This window comes from Rattus rattus, chromosome 2 (genome assembly GCF_011064425.1).
Source record: "Rattus rattus isolate New Zealand chromosome 2, Rrattus_CSIRO_v1, whole genome shotgun sequence".
In the NCBI taxonomy this organism is placed as follows: domain Eukaryota; kingdom Metazoa; phylum Chordata; class Mammalia; order Rodentia; family Muridae; genus Rattus; species Rattus rattus.
In genome coordinates, this window is record NC_046155.1 from 27,857,538 (window position 1) to 27,875,737 (window position 18,200).

The 18,200-nt window shown below is 38.2% G+C and overlaps 1 protein-coding gene and 1 non-coding gene across 8 annotated transcripts in view; both read right to left on the reverse strand.

Annotated features, from left to right (window-relative positions):
• The window catches only part of Rfx3 (regulatory factor X3), a 242,068-nt gene that overhangs the window by 27,476 nt on the left and 196,392 nt on the right, over window positions 1-18,200 (reverse strand). For all 7 annotated transcript variants that reach the window (XM_032891766.1, XM_032891764.1, XM_032891762.1 and 4 more), the window contains 3 exons: window positions 15,234-15,331; window positions 12,913-13,062; window positions 9,587-9,795 (listed from right to left, as the gene is read on the reverse strand). In XM_032891766.1, coding sequence (XP_032747657.1) covers window positions 9,587-9,795; window positions 12,913-13,062; window positions 15,234-15,331 — 457 coding nt within the window. The remainder of the gene's footprint in view (window positions 1-9,586; window positions 9,796-12,912; window positions 13,063-15,233; window positions 15,332-18,200) is intronic.
• LOC116895002 lies at window positions 12,285-12,417 on the reverse strand. Its single transcript, XR_004387190.1, has one exon. It is a non-coding gene; the product is annotated as a small nucleolar RNA SNORA51 (small nucleolar RNA).

Below are 18,200 nucleotides of genomic sequence, written 5' to 3' on the forward strand. Positions count from 1 at the left end.
AAAGCAGATACTAGAGTTAATAGTATATTCATTACAATAAACAGCTCCAAGTAATGGTTTCTGTATGTCAATACAATACCTTAATACCTTAAACTTCCTTAAATGTTTATAATCAATGCATAAATGTATTATTACAGATGGAAGGTAGTTCATTTATGTGCCAATGACACATTATCATCCACTCGTCAAATAATTTACATGAATATAATATAGTAACTTTTTGAAAGTAATAATTTTGCATAAAATAGAGAATTTCTGCATATAAACAAGAAAAGCAATGTATTTTCCGGTTTCCACCTGTGCCAGACCCAATCCCACACAGCCTACACCCCTCCCTAGATATTCTGTCACACCAAGCTTCACAGGAAAGACCCGAAACCCTGCCCAACACCCAGCATACCTGGACTCATGGGAACCTGAGAAGCAAATTCCTGGCCCAGCAAGAGACCTGCACACCTTCCCACCTGTGCTAGAAACCAGACCCCCACCCTCACTCCCACCAGACGGATCCCACACAGCTCACACCCCAGTTGCAGGTCGACTCCCAGGTATTCTGACAAATAACTTCACAGGATCACAGGCTCACAGGCTCACAGGCTCAGAGAAAGGACAGGCTCCAGTCACAGAAAGGGAGGCCAGATAACACCAGATAACGAGAGATAAACACAAGAACATAAGCAACAAAAATCAATTTGACTTGGCAATATCAGAACCCAGTTCTCCCACCACAAGTCCTGGATACCCCAAAACACATATGAAGCAAGATTCATATCTAAACTCTCATTCACAAAAATGACAGAGGACTTTAAGAAGGACATAGGTAACTCCCTTAAAGAAATACAGGAGAACACAATCAAACAGGTGAAGGAATTGAACAAAACCATCCAGGATCTAAAAATGAAAATGGAATCATTAAAGAAAACCCAAAGGGAGAGAGCCATGGAGATAGAAAACCTAGGAAAAAGAACAGGTGTCACAGATGCATCACCAACAGAATATAAGAGATAGAAGAGAGAATCTCAGTGGCAGAAGATAGAATGGAGGACATCGACAAGACAGTCAAGGAAAATACAAAAAACCAAAAGCTCCTAATCCAAAACATTCAGGAAATTCAGGACACAATGAGAAGGCCAAACCTAAAGATCATCGGTATAGAGTGAAGATTCCCAACTCAAAGAGCCAGCAAACATCTTCAACAAAATTATAGAAGAGAACTTCTATAACCTAAAGAAACAGATGTCCATAAACATACAAGAAGCCTACTGAACACCAAACAGATGGAACCAGAAAAGAAATTCCTCTTGTTGCATAATAATTAAAACACCAAATGCACAGAACAAAGAAAGAATATTGAAAGCAGAAAGGGAAAAAGTCAAGTAACATATAAAGGCAGACCTATCAAAATTACACTAGACTTGTCAACAGAAACTATAAAAGCCAGACAATCCTGGACAGACGTCATACAGACCCTAAGAGAACAAAAATGCCAGCCCTGGCTACCATATTCAGCAAAACTTGGAATTAACATAGGTGGAAAAACCAAGGTATTCTAAGACAAAACCAAATTTAAACAATATTTTTCCACAAACCCAGTCATACAGAGCATAATAGAAGGAAAAGTCCAACACAAGGAGGGAAACTACACCCAAGAAAAAGCAAGAAATTAATCTTTTCACAACAAACACAAAAGAAGAGAAACACACAAACATAATCCAACCTCTAACAACAAAAATAACAGGAATCATTGGTGCCTAATATCTCTCAACATCAATGGACTCAATTGTCCAATAAAAAGACCTAGGCTAACAGACTGGCTATATAAACAGGATCCAGCATTTTGCTGTATACAGGAAACACATCTCAGAGTCAAAGACAGATGTGTCTCAAAGTAAAAGGATGGGAAAAAATTTTCCAAGCAAATGATCCAAAGAAAGAAGATGGAGTAGCTATTCTAATATCCAACAAAATAGGCTTTCAACCAAAAGTTATCAAAAAAGATAGGGAAGCATACTACAGACTAATCAAAGGGAAAATTCACCATGATGAACTCTCAATTCTGAACATCTATGCCCCAAATGCAAGGGCAAGCACATTTGTAAAAGAAACAGTACTAAAGCTTAAAGCATACATTGAATCACACACAATAATAGTAGGAGATTTCGACACCGAACTCTCACCAATGGACAGATCATGAAAACAGAAACTAAACAAAAACACAGTAAAACTAAAAGAAGTTATGAACCAAATGAATTTAACTGCTATCTACAGAAGATTTCACCCTAAAACAAAAGAAAATACCTTCTTCTCAGCACATCATAGTATCTTCTCAAAAATTGACCATATACTACGACACAAAACAAACCAACAACTGATACAAGAATAATGAATTAATCCCATGTATTCTATTGGACCACCATGGACCAAGACAGTCTTCAATAGCAACAAAAACAACAGAAAGCCCACATTTACATGGAAGCTGAACAATGCTCTACTCAATGAGAACTTGGTCATGGAAGAAATAAAGAAATTAAAGACTTATTATAATTCAGTGAAAATGAAGGCGAAACATATCCAAACTTATGGGACACAATGAAACCAGTGCTAAGAGGAAAACTCATAGCTATAAGTGCCTCCATATAGAAATTGGAGAGATCATACACTAGCGGCTTAACAGCTCATCTGAAAGCTCTAGAACAAAAAGAAGCAAATATACCCAAGAGGGGTAGATGGCAGGAAATAAACTCAGGGCTGAAATCAACCAAGTAGAAACAATGAGAACTATTAAAAAAAAATAAACAAAACTAGGAGCTGGTTCTTTTAAGAAAATCAACAAGATAGATAAAACCTTAGCTAGACTAACAGGAGGGCACAGAAACAATATCCAAATTAACAAAATCAGGAATGAAAAGGGAGACATAACAACAGAAACTGAGGAAATTAAAAAAACGATCAGATTCTACTACAAAAGCTTATATTCCACAAAACTGAAAAACTTGGAGGAAATGGATGATTTCCTAGACAGATACCAGGTACCAAAGTTAAATCAGGATCAGATAAATCAACTAAACAGCTCCATAATCCCCAAGGAAATAGAAGCAGTCATTAGATGTCTCCTAACCAAAAAAAGCCCTGGGCCAGATAGTTTTAGTGCAGAATTCTATCAGACCTTCAAAGAAGATCTAATACCAATACTCCAAATACCATTCCATAAAACAGAAACAGAAATCACTACCCAGTTCTTTCTATGAAGCCACAGTTACATTGATACCTAAACCACAAAAAGACCCATCAAAGAAAGAGAACTATGGACCAATTTCCCTTATGAATATTGATGCAAAAATAATAAAATTCTGACAAACTGAATTCACATCAAAATGAGCATCTACCATGATCAAGTAGGCTTCATCCCAGGAATGCAGGGACAGTTCAATATATGGAAGATCGCCAATGTAATTCACTATATAAACAAACTCAAAGAAAAAAAATACATGACCATCTCATTATATGCTGAAAAAGTCTTGACAAAATACAATACCTTTTCATATTAAAAGTATTGGAGAGATCATGAATTCAAAGTGCATACTTAAATATAATAAAAGCAATATATAGTAAACCAGTAGCCAACATCAAACTAAATGGAGAGAAACTCAAAGTAATCCAATTAAAATCAGGTACAAGACAAGGCTGCCTATGCTCTCCCTACCCTATCAATATAGTACTCAATGTTCTAACCAGAGCAATTAGACAACAAAAGGAGATCAAAGGGATACAAATTGGGAGGGAGGAATTCTACCAGAGAGCTCCTACAGCTGATAAACAACTTCAGCAAAGTGGCTGGATATAAAATTAACTCAAACAAATGAGTAGCCTTCCTCTACTTAAAGGAAAAAGGACTGAGAAAGAAATTAGGGAAACAACACCCTTCACAATAGTCACAAATAATATAAAATATCATGGTGTGGCTCTAACCAAGCAAGTGAAACATAGGTATGACAATAACTTCAAATTCCTGGAGATAGAAGTCAAAGAAGACCTCAGAAGATGGAAAGAACCCCCATGCTCATGGATTGGCAGGATTAATTTAGTAAAAGTGGCCATCTAACTAAAAGCAATCTACATATTCAATTCAATCCCCATCAAAATTCCAACTCAATTCTTCATAGAGTTAGAAAGAGCAATTTTCAAATTCATTTGGAATAACAAAAAGACCTAGGATAGTGAAAACTATTACAAACAATAAAAGAATTTCTGGGGGAATCACCATTCCTGACCTTAAGTTATACCATAGAACAATAGTGCTAAAAACTGTATGGTATTGGTTCAGAGACAGGAAGGTAGATCAATTAAATAGAATTAAGACCCAGAAATGAGCCCACACAATTATGGTCACTTGATCTTTGACAAAGGAGCTAAAACTACCCAGTAGGGGAAAAAAAGATGGCATTTTCAGCAAATGGTGCTGGTTCAACTGGAGGTCAGCATGTAGAAGAATGCAGATCGATCCATTCGTATCTCCTTGTACAAAGCTCAGGTCTAAGTGGATCAAGGATCTCCATATAAAACCAGATACACTCAATCTAATAGAAGATAAAGTGGGGAACAGCCTTGCATACTTGGGCACAGGGGAAAACTTCCTGAACAAAATACCAATGGCTTATGCTTTAAGAGCAACAGTTGACACATGGGACCTCATAAAATTGAAAATCTTCTGTAAAGCAAAGGACACTGTCAATAGGACAAAATGGCAACCCACAGATTGAAAAAAGATTTTAGCAGCCTTATATCTGATAGAGGGATAACATGCAAAATATACAAAGAACCCAAGAAGGTGACTCCAAAGAACCAAATAAACCCAACTAAAAATCGGAGTAGAGAGCTAGAGGATTCTCAGCTGAGGAATACTGAATGCCAAGAAGCACCTAAAGGAACGTTCCACATCCCCAGTCCTCAGGGAAATGCAAATCAAAATGACCCCGAGATTCCACCTCACACCAGTCAGAATGGCTAAGATCAACAACTCAGGTGACAACAGATGTTGGCAAGGATGTGGAGAAAGAAGAACACTCCTCTCCATTGCTGTTGGGACTGCAAGCTGGTAGAACCACTCTGAAAATCAGTCTGGAGGTTCCTGAAAAAATTGGAAATAGTTCTACCTGAGGGCCCAACTATACCATTCCTGGGCATATACCCCAAAGATGCTCCAATATATAGCAAGGACGCATGCTCCACTATGTTCATAGCAGCCTTATTTACAACAGTCAGAAGTTGGAAAAAACCCAGATGACCCTCAACAGAAGAATGGATACAGAAAATGTGGTACATTTATACAATGGAGTATTACACAGTGATTAAAAACAATGACTTCATGAAATTCATAGGCAAATGGATGGAACTAGAAAATATTATCCTGAGTGAGGTAACCCAGACACAAAAGAACACACATGGTATGTACTCACTAATAAGTGGCTATTAGCCTAAACCCCACAATGCCAATAATACAACCCATAAAACATAGGGAGAAAGAAGAAGCGGATGCTTCAGTCCTGCATTGAAGGGATGGGGGGAGGACAATTGTGGGAAGTGGAGGGAAAGGGGAGCAGGGAGGGGGAAAGAAGAGGAAGAAAATAAGGGTGGCAGCATCAGGATCTAGAGGAGATGTGAGAGAGGTATAGAGGGTCAGGAAATCGAACAAAATTATGTAGCAGGGAGGATGAGGAACTGGGCATAGCCACGGGAGGGTCTCAGACACCACGGAAATGTGAAGCTCCCAGGACCCATTGGGGGATGACTTTAGCCAAAATAGGCAGAGATGAGGGATATAGATCCTGTAGATTCCTCCTCCAGCAGATAGTAGGCATGGCCCCCATTCAAGGGATGGAGATGCCCACCCATTCAAAGTTTTTAGCCCTGAAATGTTCCTGTCCAAAGGAAGAACAGGGACAAAAAATGGAGCAGAGACTGAGGGAAGGGCCAACCAGGGAATGCCCCACCTGGGGATCCACCATGTTTGCAGACACCAAACTCAACACTGTTGCCATGGTCAAGAGGTGCTTGCTGACAGGAACCTAGTGTGGTGGGTCCTGAGGAGGTCCGGCCAGCAACTGACCAATGAAGATGTGGATGCCTGGCGCCAACCATAGGATGGAGCCCAGGGAACCTGGTAGGGAAGCTGGCAGAAGGACTGGAGGAGAGAAGGGGGACTGCAACCCCATTAAAAGAGCAACATAGGCTGGCTTGACCACCCAGTTCTCCCAAGAGATTAGACCACCAACCAAGGAGTGTACCTGGAGGGATCCATGGCTCTAGATACATATGTAGCGGAGGATGGCCTTGCCTGACAGCAATGGGAGGGAAGGCCCTTGGTCCTGGGAGGCTTAATATCCTAGTGTAGGGGGATGCTGGAGCAGTAGTGTGGGTGGGTGGGTAGGCCAGCATTCTCATACAGGCTAAGGGTAGAGGGGAGGGCAGATGTGGGCTGGTGGGCTGGTAGAGGCATAACCAGGAAGTGGAATATCGTGGGTTGAGGGGGTTACTGGAGGGGGTAACCGGGAAGTAGGATATCATTTGAGATATAAACATATGGAATGATTAATAAAAAAGAAAATGATTAATAAAATGAAAAGCAATGCAACATAATGATCAAATATCAAATAATACTGAACCCAAAGTCAGTAATCTTGAAAGGAATTTAAGAGTTGAGAATTCACTTATAACTCCAACCATGTTGCTGAACAAAAAGATAGTAGATATTTAAAATGCAGCCCAGGAATGACAAGTTGCTAACAAAGATACAATTAATCTTAACAAAGAAAACACATACAGGTTAGAAAGAACACCTGTTGTCTACTGCACTGTGAGACTGGAGATTAGAAAGGGATTGAGAAAAAAACTACTGTATCTACAAGTGTTCTGAGACTATTGTAGAAGGAACATGACAGTAGTTATCAAAATGTCACCCCACTGGCCTCTGTGTAATACCAATTCTAAAAATTTACACAGTGAGCAGAGTTAGTGTTGGTTGCAGCAATCCCCTGACCTCACTCCCAACTGGGAACACTGGATGGTCGTCAGTGTTGTTCCTAAGAATGCTCGCTAGCCTATTCACAAACCACGGAAGAGAAGAAATAGTGCACATTTGTGTTTCTGGATCTTCCACCGTCGACGTTAGCCATCTAAGGTAGTGTAAGCAGGCAGGCAGCCCTTGCTGGAGCAGAGTAAGTCTGCAGCACAGTAACACCTGCTGTGCTGGGAGCGGATCCTTGTCAGGCTGTTCCTATGTGACTATGCACATAGATATGAAGACAATTTTAGAAATTACTAGGTTAAATATCAGATTTCTAAGCGTGAAGGGACTGTATATGTAGTTATCAAGTTTATAATATCCTCTGTGAGTTTACAATTTTAATTACAATGCTAAAACATAAAAACCTTTTCCAAATCTGCTTCTTCAATGATTTCTGCCTTAGTTTTCATTACTCAACGTGCCGCAGTGAAAAGCAGTTCAGATATTACCCTGCCTACCAGCAGGAGGTATGCATCTGCGTGAATGTCTTTTTCCTCGGTGGCCCTGGCCTTCAAATCCTTTTGAAATGAAAATAATAACCATAATAGTGTCTAATAATAACAAGCCAATTATCCTCAACTCAGGGAGGACAGAGGGCAGGCAAGTGATGATCTACTGGGTTTGTGTATCTACAGAGAACACGAAATACAAGTGAGTAATTTTCTTTCTTTTCAGGATTCCTACAATGGATCTCTGTGGTGACAAAAGCTCCAGGGGTGTATTTCTAAATGATGTCAACTGAATGCAGGGGAAAAGCCCACAGGGAGAAGGGCAAACCTGCCACTAACACAGGACATAGAGGTGTGTGTGTGTGTGTGTGTGTGTGTGTGTGTGTGTGTGTGTGTGTGTGTGTGTGTGTGTGCATCTTTCTTCTACTGCTGCACAGGGTAGGTATTCTTTTGCCTTTGGTCCTGGGAGATTTGGAAAGAGTCAGACAGTGCAGCTTATTCATCCACTAGTCTTGATCACACAAATCACATATATAGTTTTCTGTGAAAATTCAGACGAACAAAATATTGAATTTCAAGAGATCAAGAAAACATATTTCTGCCAGGCATGTGGCACATGCCTTTAATCCCAGCACTGTGGAGGCAGAGTTCAAGATCAGCTTGATCTACATAGTGAGTTCTAGGCCAACCAAGGCTATGCAGAAAGACCCTGTCTGACAAAAGCTGAAACAACAATACAATTTATTTCCAAATTAGAGTTTTGAAGTATATGACACATGAGATGACAAATTAGATATTTCAAATTTTTGATGGTAGTATTTGATCCTGTAGTATAAATACAAGTGTTTGCTTTTTTATTTGGGGTGATCCCAGTGACCTGGGCCTAAAAACCTGTATGTACTGAGAGAACTGCCCTAACTTAGATTCCATGCAGGAATTCATCCGATCATTCCACTCTACACAGATATGGCACAAGTCCTGACCAATAACAGCTCCTAAATGTTCATTCAAATTTGGGGCATTTGAATTTTTCCATCATATATCATATAATTAGTAGTAAGGCCTTTCCCTTTAGCCTTTCCCCTTTACATGTCCACAAAAAATATGTATTTCCATTCAAAACATTTTAGTCTAAAAGGTTCGTTATAAGTAAAACATGTTACTACCTACTGGACACTAGTCATGCACCATAGTCACCAGAAAAGGAATGATTCCCATTATCCTTCTAAATACTACCTCCCAACCAGCAAGACTCTGAACGAGTCAGCAGGTATCAGAAGTAACTAAGGCTTAAAAAGACCCTGTAAGTTCTACTCTCTGATATTTAGCCAGGTTTCAAAACAAATACAATTGGCAGAGTTAGCATATTAACTAGGTAGTTGTGAGTGCAAACTGGAATTGCCTGGAGGACTTCAAAGCTCCGAATGCTAGGCTCTGCCTCTGCGGATTCTGACTCAAGTAGCCTTGGGGAGTGAGCTAAGAAGGACATTGCTACTGCATCTACATGGATGGGACATCTAATGACTACAGTTTGAGAGCTGCTGAAGAAGGAAGAGAAGAAGGGCACCCACGAGAAGGCAGGAGCAGAGGGAGGACTAGAGACCTTTTCTACTGTGGCTAAAACATCACCTAGATTAGTAGGTCTTAACCTTCCTAATGCTGAGACCCTTACTATAGTTTCTCATGTGGTGGGGACCCCGACCAAAACTTATTTTTGTTGCTACTTCATAACTATAATTTTGCTACTGTTATGAAATGTCTGTGTGGTCTTAGGTGACCTCTGTGAAAGCACATTTGACAACCTCAAAGGGGTAGTGACCCACAGGTTGAGAGACACCGATCTGGATAGACTCTCAGAGATAACTCTCTGAAAACTTCTCAGCTTGAGAGAGAGGGTCTCCTTTTTCTAGCAAAAATGTTCATTTCAGTAAATTTCCCATTTAATTTCTACACATCATAGTCATAGAGTTGGGTATCCCAACAAGTCTATCTAAGCTCACTTCTTGATATGAACAGTGTGCACACACACACATTTACAGAGCATGGAGAAAACTCAGTGAGATTTCAATGCTACCTGTAGAAAGACCACTTGAGCAGAAACTGCCGGGCGGCTTTAGGGAAGCTGGGCCTTCCTTCATAGGGCTTCAGCGCCTGCATCATCACATTGTCTAGCCAAGCAGCCCACTGCTCCAGAGTGCTCTGCTGCTGCAGGGTCATCTTGAAGTCTGTTTCTAGTCTCTGAACCATGTTGTCATCACACTGGCACACCCAGGAAGCCTGCTCCTAGGACAGGTCACAGATAGAAAGGAAAGTTCAACTCAGCAGCTTTTCAGAGAGCATCATCACAGAACACAGGCAGGGCATCACAGGGAGGACATCGACAGCGGACATGAACAGATCATGAGCGTACTTAAGCACTCAATGTGTTTGCCATCTCCAGGGCTCAGTGTCTCTCCCTGATCTGTACAGGATGCAGTATCTGACTGTGACTGTTCTACTCTTCAGGCCTGTGAGAGACTAGCATGCTTAGTGAGGAGGCTCGGCGTCTGGACCAGCGGCACGCAGCACCCCGTTTCCTCACCACTTCAGGGTTTATCTACCCCATCAGATAAAAATTTAAAACCATTTTAGAAGATCTAGAGTAAATCATAAGAATAAATGAATTCAACTGGCCAAAAATGATCCCTAAAGATTAAAAGAAAAATAAACACTGAATGGCACTAGGTAGAAACATATGCTGTGTGAGTTTATGGGCTGGGAAGAGAAATCTCAAGGGCTATCAATGCAAACCAACAAATGCAAATTAACTCACAGACCTGAAAACAACAACAAAACCTCTTCTGAGAAGATGTGGGCGCGCTACCTGCCAAGAAACCTGATTGCTGCAATTTCCCTTTTGCTTCTGGTTGGAAAGTTTCATATTTTGTAACAATGAAAAGAGGAAATTTTAAAGTTACTTCTGAGTGATTTTATGATACTTCCAGTGCTATGCTGTGTTTTAAGATTAAAAGAAAAAAAATCTCTCAGGATCTAAATGTAATTATTTGACAACGCACTGCTTGGCGTATAATCAAAAGGCAATTTTTTTTTCTCAGTTCCCCAACTTGCCAAACTCAGGTCCAGCAATTTATTAGGTCAGTATGGGACCCCGTTTCCTATGCAATAAATCAGACAAATGAAAATTAATAAGAGTTTTTAAGTGGGATTCATTATAATAATTTTAAGATAAGTTTCTTTGAAGGCATCTATAAAATTCCAATATGAAACATAGACTACTTTGTTATTTTTATGAAAAAAGTATCTATAGTATTTATTCTATGTAATTGTAGAGGTAAAGTTAATTAAAATTGAAATTTCAAATCGATGTATCCCTAGTCCCATCCTTCCAGTTCTAACATCTCCACTGATCCTACATACTTTACACATAAAAGGGTCTTTTAACCTTAGACATTTTAAAGGCAAAATGTGTCTAAATCATTCATTCTATTTGTCTAGGGAAACTTTAGTCTCTTCTACATCTCAGCTGGTGATAGCAACTTCTTTGTTTTTAGATATTGCCTCTTAAACACCATTTGTAAATAGTTTAAATATACTAAAATGTGATCATAGAAAAATATCAACATAAATAAAAAAAGAGAATAAAAGAATATGAGGGGAGCAGTTCAATACAAGAATATACATACCCCTAGAGTTTTTCATACATGTGCTCTATTTGAATGCATACACATTGCATGTTTATAAATACATTACTCATTTACTCATTTACATTTATACTTACACATACATAATTTTAACATAAATTAAACTAAGTATATAAATATAATAAATAACTTAATATTTAATACTTAATATTCTGCTTAACAATGTTACCTCTCTTTCCATGCAGATATATAGTTATATTTATTTGCTCATTAATAAACATGTTTCACTGCATGAAAATATTATTAAATAACCAATTCCGTATAGCTAGGTATTTGTTTGCTGTATTTTTTTTTACTAGTACAAAGCTTGAATTAGCTATGTCATTTACTGCATTTTCTTATGCTGTCATGTATTTCTGTACAATAGATTTATATAAGAACAGTTACGATCTTTTAATAGTGTTAAATGGTTCCCAGACCCTGAGTACCCAGAGAAGTTTAGGCATAACAATAGTTGCCAGGAGAGGGCTGCTGCTGCTGTTTATCAAGTGATAGTGTGCTAAGAGAAAAGGAATTGGATATCTTGATGAAGATCAAATTTGTTCCAAGGAACTTGAGGCCCCTGTTCCAGCAGGAAGTAATTAATCTAAGGATATCCTCACCCCCTTTCTCCTTTATCTTTTTTCTCTCCTACCTAATGTTAGGGGTTGAAAGGGAGGCAGAAGAGGGATGATGAAAGGTGGAAGGAGGAAAGAACCCACAAAGTAGCCAAAACTTGGGCCATAGACGCCTTCAGGATTCGAGCTTCTGCAATACTTTGCGTTGTCTTTTTTATATTCATTATGTAGTCTCTTGTTTCTTCCAAAAGTTTTATATTTCAGAGTGTGTTTAATTATGCATTTTTTAACTTTGTTGCTTATACTTTAGGTCAGGCATGGTACCATTTTAAAAGTAACCATTAACTTTGTTACTTTTGTATCATGAATAAAATATTTGTTAGACTTCCACACTGAACCTACATTAGTCATTTCCAAGGGTAAAGTACAGAGCAACTGGTGTTAGAAAATATTTTTTATTTGAACCAAGCATCCACACTTACTGCAGTTAATTCTTTTTTTTTTTTTTTCAAATCCATGTCTACCTATTCACAATACAGACCAGGCACAGTGGCCTAGGCTGAGGTGTACACAGGGTAGGTTTATTCTGCCTCCTCTGTCTATACAGTCAGTGTAGGAACACAGCATGTGGTAAGCACAAGGAGGCCTTGCAGTTAATTCTTTAAGTGAGAGAATTTTCTCAGATATCTGCAATAATGCTGCAATAGAGGTGCTTAGTTTTTCCAAGGTGGGTTACTATAGTAACAGAAGTACATTTGAATGTGTACAAATCACAATTTAAACAACCTAAGGTAGTTGTTATAGCCAAGAAGAGGAAACAAGAGCAGTTAAGTAGTTTTTCAAATTCTCATAGACATAGACTAGTCTGATTTTTTTTTTTTTTTTTTTTTTTTTGCTAAACTTCAGTGACTCTGATCTTGATTATCCTTGTAACTTCTTGGCAAATTTGGATGTATTCTGTTGTCTATAGTTCATAAACTTTATCTGACTTCACTCACAAAACAAAGGGGTCAATAAAACTGGGTAAAACTCCAGCTTTAGCAAAACTGTGAACACATAATGCCAGTCCACAATCAGATGGTCCTGGTTTAGAAAATTGTCACCATTCTTTAAGAGACAGAATGTTCAGGTAGGCAGAGTACCTGGACATTGGCAAAGTCAACGCGGTTGAGGTCACTGAGCATCTGGTTGATCTGGGAAGTGTTCTGAAGCACTGCGCGGGCTGCCTGGGCCAGGTGATTGAGCGATGTGTATCTTCGCAGAGTCTGGGCAAAGGCACTTACAGCGGCAACCTATAGAAACACAAGCAAGCTGTGGTGGGATGTCTGGTTTTTTGTTTTTTTTTGTTTTTGTAATTCCTCCCCAACCTACCTCCTTCCTCTCATAAAAGAAACTATTGCAATCTCCAAATCTTGTTTTACTTCAAATTTAAGCTTTCCTTAGACACATTTCAAATTAATTTGGTAATAGTTTACTTGCAAAATATATAGCATTTAAGATTCTTAAACAAAGAATTATTTAGTTTTGAATGCATTGAGGTCAACACAAATAAACTGCCACAATTTTTGACATCTGAGTTCAGCAATAATTAAGCGAGTCTTAGAAGTTAATTTCCAAACCCAAACAAGAAATTACATTGTTAAAGAAAAGTAGAAACATGTTTGCTTTCATTCCCTCCAAAACTCTTTTTAGGACAACTAAAACTTGACAAGTAGGAACATTTCTTTTTATTTGGAAAAGCAAATGGTAAAGATGTATTATTGTTGATTAGACAAAGACACTTTACAGGGCAGTGCCATTTACATCTCCTGTTATGACTCACTTACACCACTAGCTTACACGTTATTACACTTGGTGAAACAGTAAAGTCCAAAGGTGTTTTGACCCTAATACACCGAATACATCTTTAGCTCTCAAAAACCTCCTCTCCATTTCCCTCTATCATTGTCTGGCCAGAAAGGCTGCCCTGGATGGCCAGCACTCAAGCTTCCAGGGGGATTTAATCAAGGGTAGGCATTGTTAGGAGCCTGAAGAACATGGCTGCAGTGCTCAGAGTGCTCACTCCTCAGAAGCTGAGCTCTTCTCTGTTCTAAGGCTCCCGTTGGGGAAACATGGAAAGATGTTTCCTAATGCTGTGAGCTTCGGCCCTTACATTTGGTGGTGACCTCTAATTTTTGCTAGCTGTGGTATGCTTAATCATTAGTTTAACTAATGATCATTCTTTCCATAGCCTTTTTGTTTCTTTTCTTTCTTCTCCACAACTACTGTAATGGATTGAGCCCAGACATTATGTATACTGGTCAAATGTTATACTGCCCTAGCTGGTGACCATTCACTTTCTGAATGAGACTAAATGAACTAGCCTATGTTGAAAAGTACCGAAGATAATAAAAGAAAACCCCTAAATAAATATATAGATCTTATGATCTCACAAAAATGTTAGATAAATAGCAGTATGACTGCAGTCTTTCAAAATATGCCAGAAACCTTAACAAATTTATAGGATTTTATGGGTACATAAGAAGCACATATTTAAAGAACCAGGTGGTTGAGTAGAATAATTGGTTGACGCTGTGAAGGAGGCTCCTTTGAAAGTGAGAAGTACTAGGACTGTACGGATGGACATTCACTGAAGCTCACAGACACTTGTAGAGAACATGGTTTTCTGGTTTATATGTATTGAATACCTACTACATACCAGGCACCAGGTTAAGTGTCTCATACGTATATCACATTGTTGAACTACCATCTCAACATGTTATATTAGTTTTAAGTAGCTTGCCCAAGACTGTACAGAAACTCACTTAAGTGGTGAGATTTGAATGTAGGTGTTTTAGTACTATTGCCATTCATTAGACAGCGCTTTCCTTAGTCAGGGTAAACTGTCTTATTGACCGAAGAGTTCAGCAGAAAAACAACTGCATATGTGCAACAGCAGAAGAGCAGAAGCTGTGCTCTGTAGTGCACTGGAACCACTCAGGTTAAACCCAAAACTCAGCAAGATGGCCAAATATGGTAGGCAAGCTGCTGAGGCGTCCATTTTGATGATACTGAGAAGGGAAGTGGATTTCAACTACTTGCGCTATTATTAGGAATACAACTGATTTTGAAGGTAAAGATATACTCCTGGAGTCTGCTGGTGGACACAGCTACTTACCAAAAGCCACGAATGTGATTTTTTTGGCAGCAAAATGAAAGTATATCCTCTGTCCAATCTTGCCATGGGCATTTGCCAGAAAGGGATACTCTGGGACCAGGCATGAGTAGTAGCTCTGAACTATAGAATCCATAGGCTAGTTCTGTATAATACTCTATGCTACTTCTATATAAACATCAGTTATGAGAAAATTATCGAAAAAATAGTTCCTTAAGCAAGTGTAAACACACACAGACACACACAAAGACAGACAGACAGACAGACAGACACACATACACACACACACCACAAAGAACGTAACTATACCTTGGTTTGAATCATTCTCTGTGGAATATTGTTCATGGCATTTGAAAGCCAACCTTCTAGGCTTTTTGCAAAATTTCGAATGGCTTGGGTCAAGGCACCTGAATGACAGAAAATTAAAGTACAACAATAAAGATACGCAATACCATTAATTTTAATCTGGAACAAAGGAAATATATGTTTATGCTACTTTAATAGCACAGAGAAGAATTTATATTATCTTCATTGATTAAAATGTAACATAACTACTAATTTCTTAATGCATCTAAAAATAGTAGTTTTGGCTTTTAAAACTACTTTGTTCTCAGACACTGATGACGCCTGTTGGGAATGAAAACATTCAGAACTTCGTGCTCATGCTCACATATACCAGTTGTGAATAGACTTGATGGGGCTTTCTGCCTTGGACAAAACATCAGGAGTTTTGTGATCAAGGCTAAGAATTTTCTTTGTAAAATTTCCATTTTGGTCCCCAAATCAACCTTATTTGATATTGTTGGTTAAAAATGAAACACAGTGCAAAGCGATGTTTTTGTCTCTATGTATGTTTAATGTTTTACCATAAAGCCTAAGAATTGGCCTTTGTTGAAAAAAGGATAAAATTTATAATTGCACAACAAAAATTTCAGATTACTATTCCAATTTCACATGGTAGGTAGAGCTAAAGTGTGATAAAATTGCTGTAACAGGAAAAATGTTACTAAGATATTATAGCCAACCATAATGTGTTAAAAGCCTGAAATAGGGACAGGTCCCATGACAGGGCTTTATAGTGGTCATGAAGTGACTAGAAGTGCCTTTAGTTATCCTTGCTAACTATGTTTCAAGGGATTTGCTCACTGAGTCTGCTCAATGTGTCATTTACTCAATGATATTTAAATTCCTTTGTGCCTACGGCTATATGCTGTGGGGAATACTTTAGGTGTTTACAAAATGTTTAAAGCACCCATAACACTCTCTGTAGGCTCCATACTATCTGGCAGATACCCAGATCTGTGGTATACCATGAGAAAGAAGTCCTATTTTGGACAACTGCCCCGGAGAATATAAAGCAGGACCAGAGTCCTGGACTTTTCTTCCTATACTGAAGTAAGTTTGACACTATTATTTGTAAACTTCAGTCAAAATAGGTTTAAGAGGGAATTTAGATTAACACTCCAATAACAAAACAACCGAGTCTTTGCTGTTAACTGGATAGTACAGCTTGAAATTGCCTGCGTACTGATTAGGAAAGCACGCATACTCTTGACGAGGTTGCGGTAGAAGTTTATTGAGAGGCAACCTTTTGGAATCTCTACAGCACCCCACCTTAACCAAGAGAAAAAAGAAAAAAGGGTATCTTTCTGTTGTTTCATGTCGTAGAGTCATGGAGTGCAGGCGTGAATGAAAATGAAGAGTGACAAGTATTAACAGCCTTTCTGAAACTCAGAAAAATTTTAAGGTTCAATATGGCAATCTACATTTTATATTTGTTCTTAATTAATATAACAATAATTTTAATTGAAAGTAACCTGAATAACTTCTAATGTCATTTAAAACCATTTCAGAATGGATTTTTTTTATCTAGACAAACTTGATGGAAGAGTATAAGAAGATACATTGGGCATATTAAAAAGTTTAGGTATTTACTTTAAAAAGAAAAAACTAAATGATGGGCAACTGGGATTATAATACAGTGTTACCAGTTGAGTTCTTATTCAATAATTCACACTTAATTTCCTTTTCCCATGTTTCGGGTGAATGTATTTTGGAATATAGGCGCTTCAGGCTGACTTTAAATTAGTATGATGTGCAGACTTTTTAGCTAAAAAAAGAAATCCCATCTGGACAGAAAATGGTAGAGTGAAGTCCTAGTAGCCAAGAAATACAATTTTTAAAAATAAAATTAAGTTTCTTCTCTCTGTAGGGATTCATATAAAATCGGAATTTTGCAGACTGATTCTGACAGCTTCTAAAGACTCATAAATGGATGGTTTGGTATTTAAAAATCTATTCCAAAGCTAAGCTGCCTCAGCCTGCTCAAGATCAGCATTAAAATGCACCTCACCCAGCAACAGCTATCTACATTGTATTTTAAGCATTACATTGTTGAGCCTTACTGTAAAATGGAAATTGAATTCCCCAAATTTCTTTTGTAGAATGGTACATTAATATATCTTGTAATTTCGGAGAAATAAAATGATTTCATCTTCTGGTGAGTGTAGAGACAAATTCTTTGACAGAATAACCAGTTTTTCTAATCACATTTTTCAAAAGACAAAAGGGCAAGTGTATTATATACTTAAAATTCTAAGGCTTAAAGTAAACTAAAATTTTTGTATGACTTAAATTAGGGAACTGCTAAACTCTTATGGTGCTAAGACAAAGGCACAGTTTCTGAATTGTTTAATGAATATTGATGCTACTGACTTGCCTCGAAAAACAAAGCACTCACTGACAACCCTTCTTGTATCTCATGAGAGAAACTGTATGTTGGTAGCCAGATGTCATAGGCTAATGAGCTAGCCTATGCAACATCTTTTAAACATCTCTAGAGATTAACAGCTGGAGCACAAGGGGCAGGAGAGTAGGGAAAAAAATGAAATTCTGGAACAAAAACCAGTGGAAATTGACATAGTGAAATTTTCCATGACAATATCAATTTCTATCAAACTTTTAGTCAGGTAACCTGGTGTGTATAGCATGGAACACATTAGCAATTTATAAAGTGTTAAGATAATGCCAGTGGGATTTCTTTTGTTTTTCACTTTCTCCTCCATATACTAATGTACACTGATTGGCATAATATGTAAATGTGTATAAGCATCTCTTTTTAACGTAGGGATGTATAGAGAATTTATACCTTCCACTGGATCTTTGCATTTTTAAGTATAAACACACAAAGGTAAGCACCATCCACTTTCTTCTACTAAAGCCTATTCACGTATTTTCCACAACATGACAAATAATTGGTGAATAGCATATTTAAAG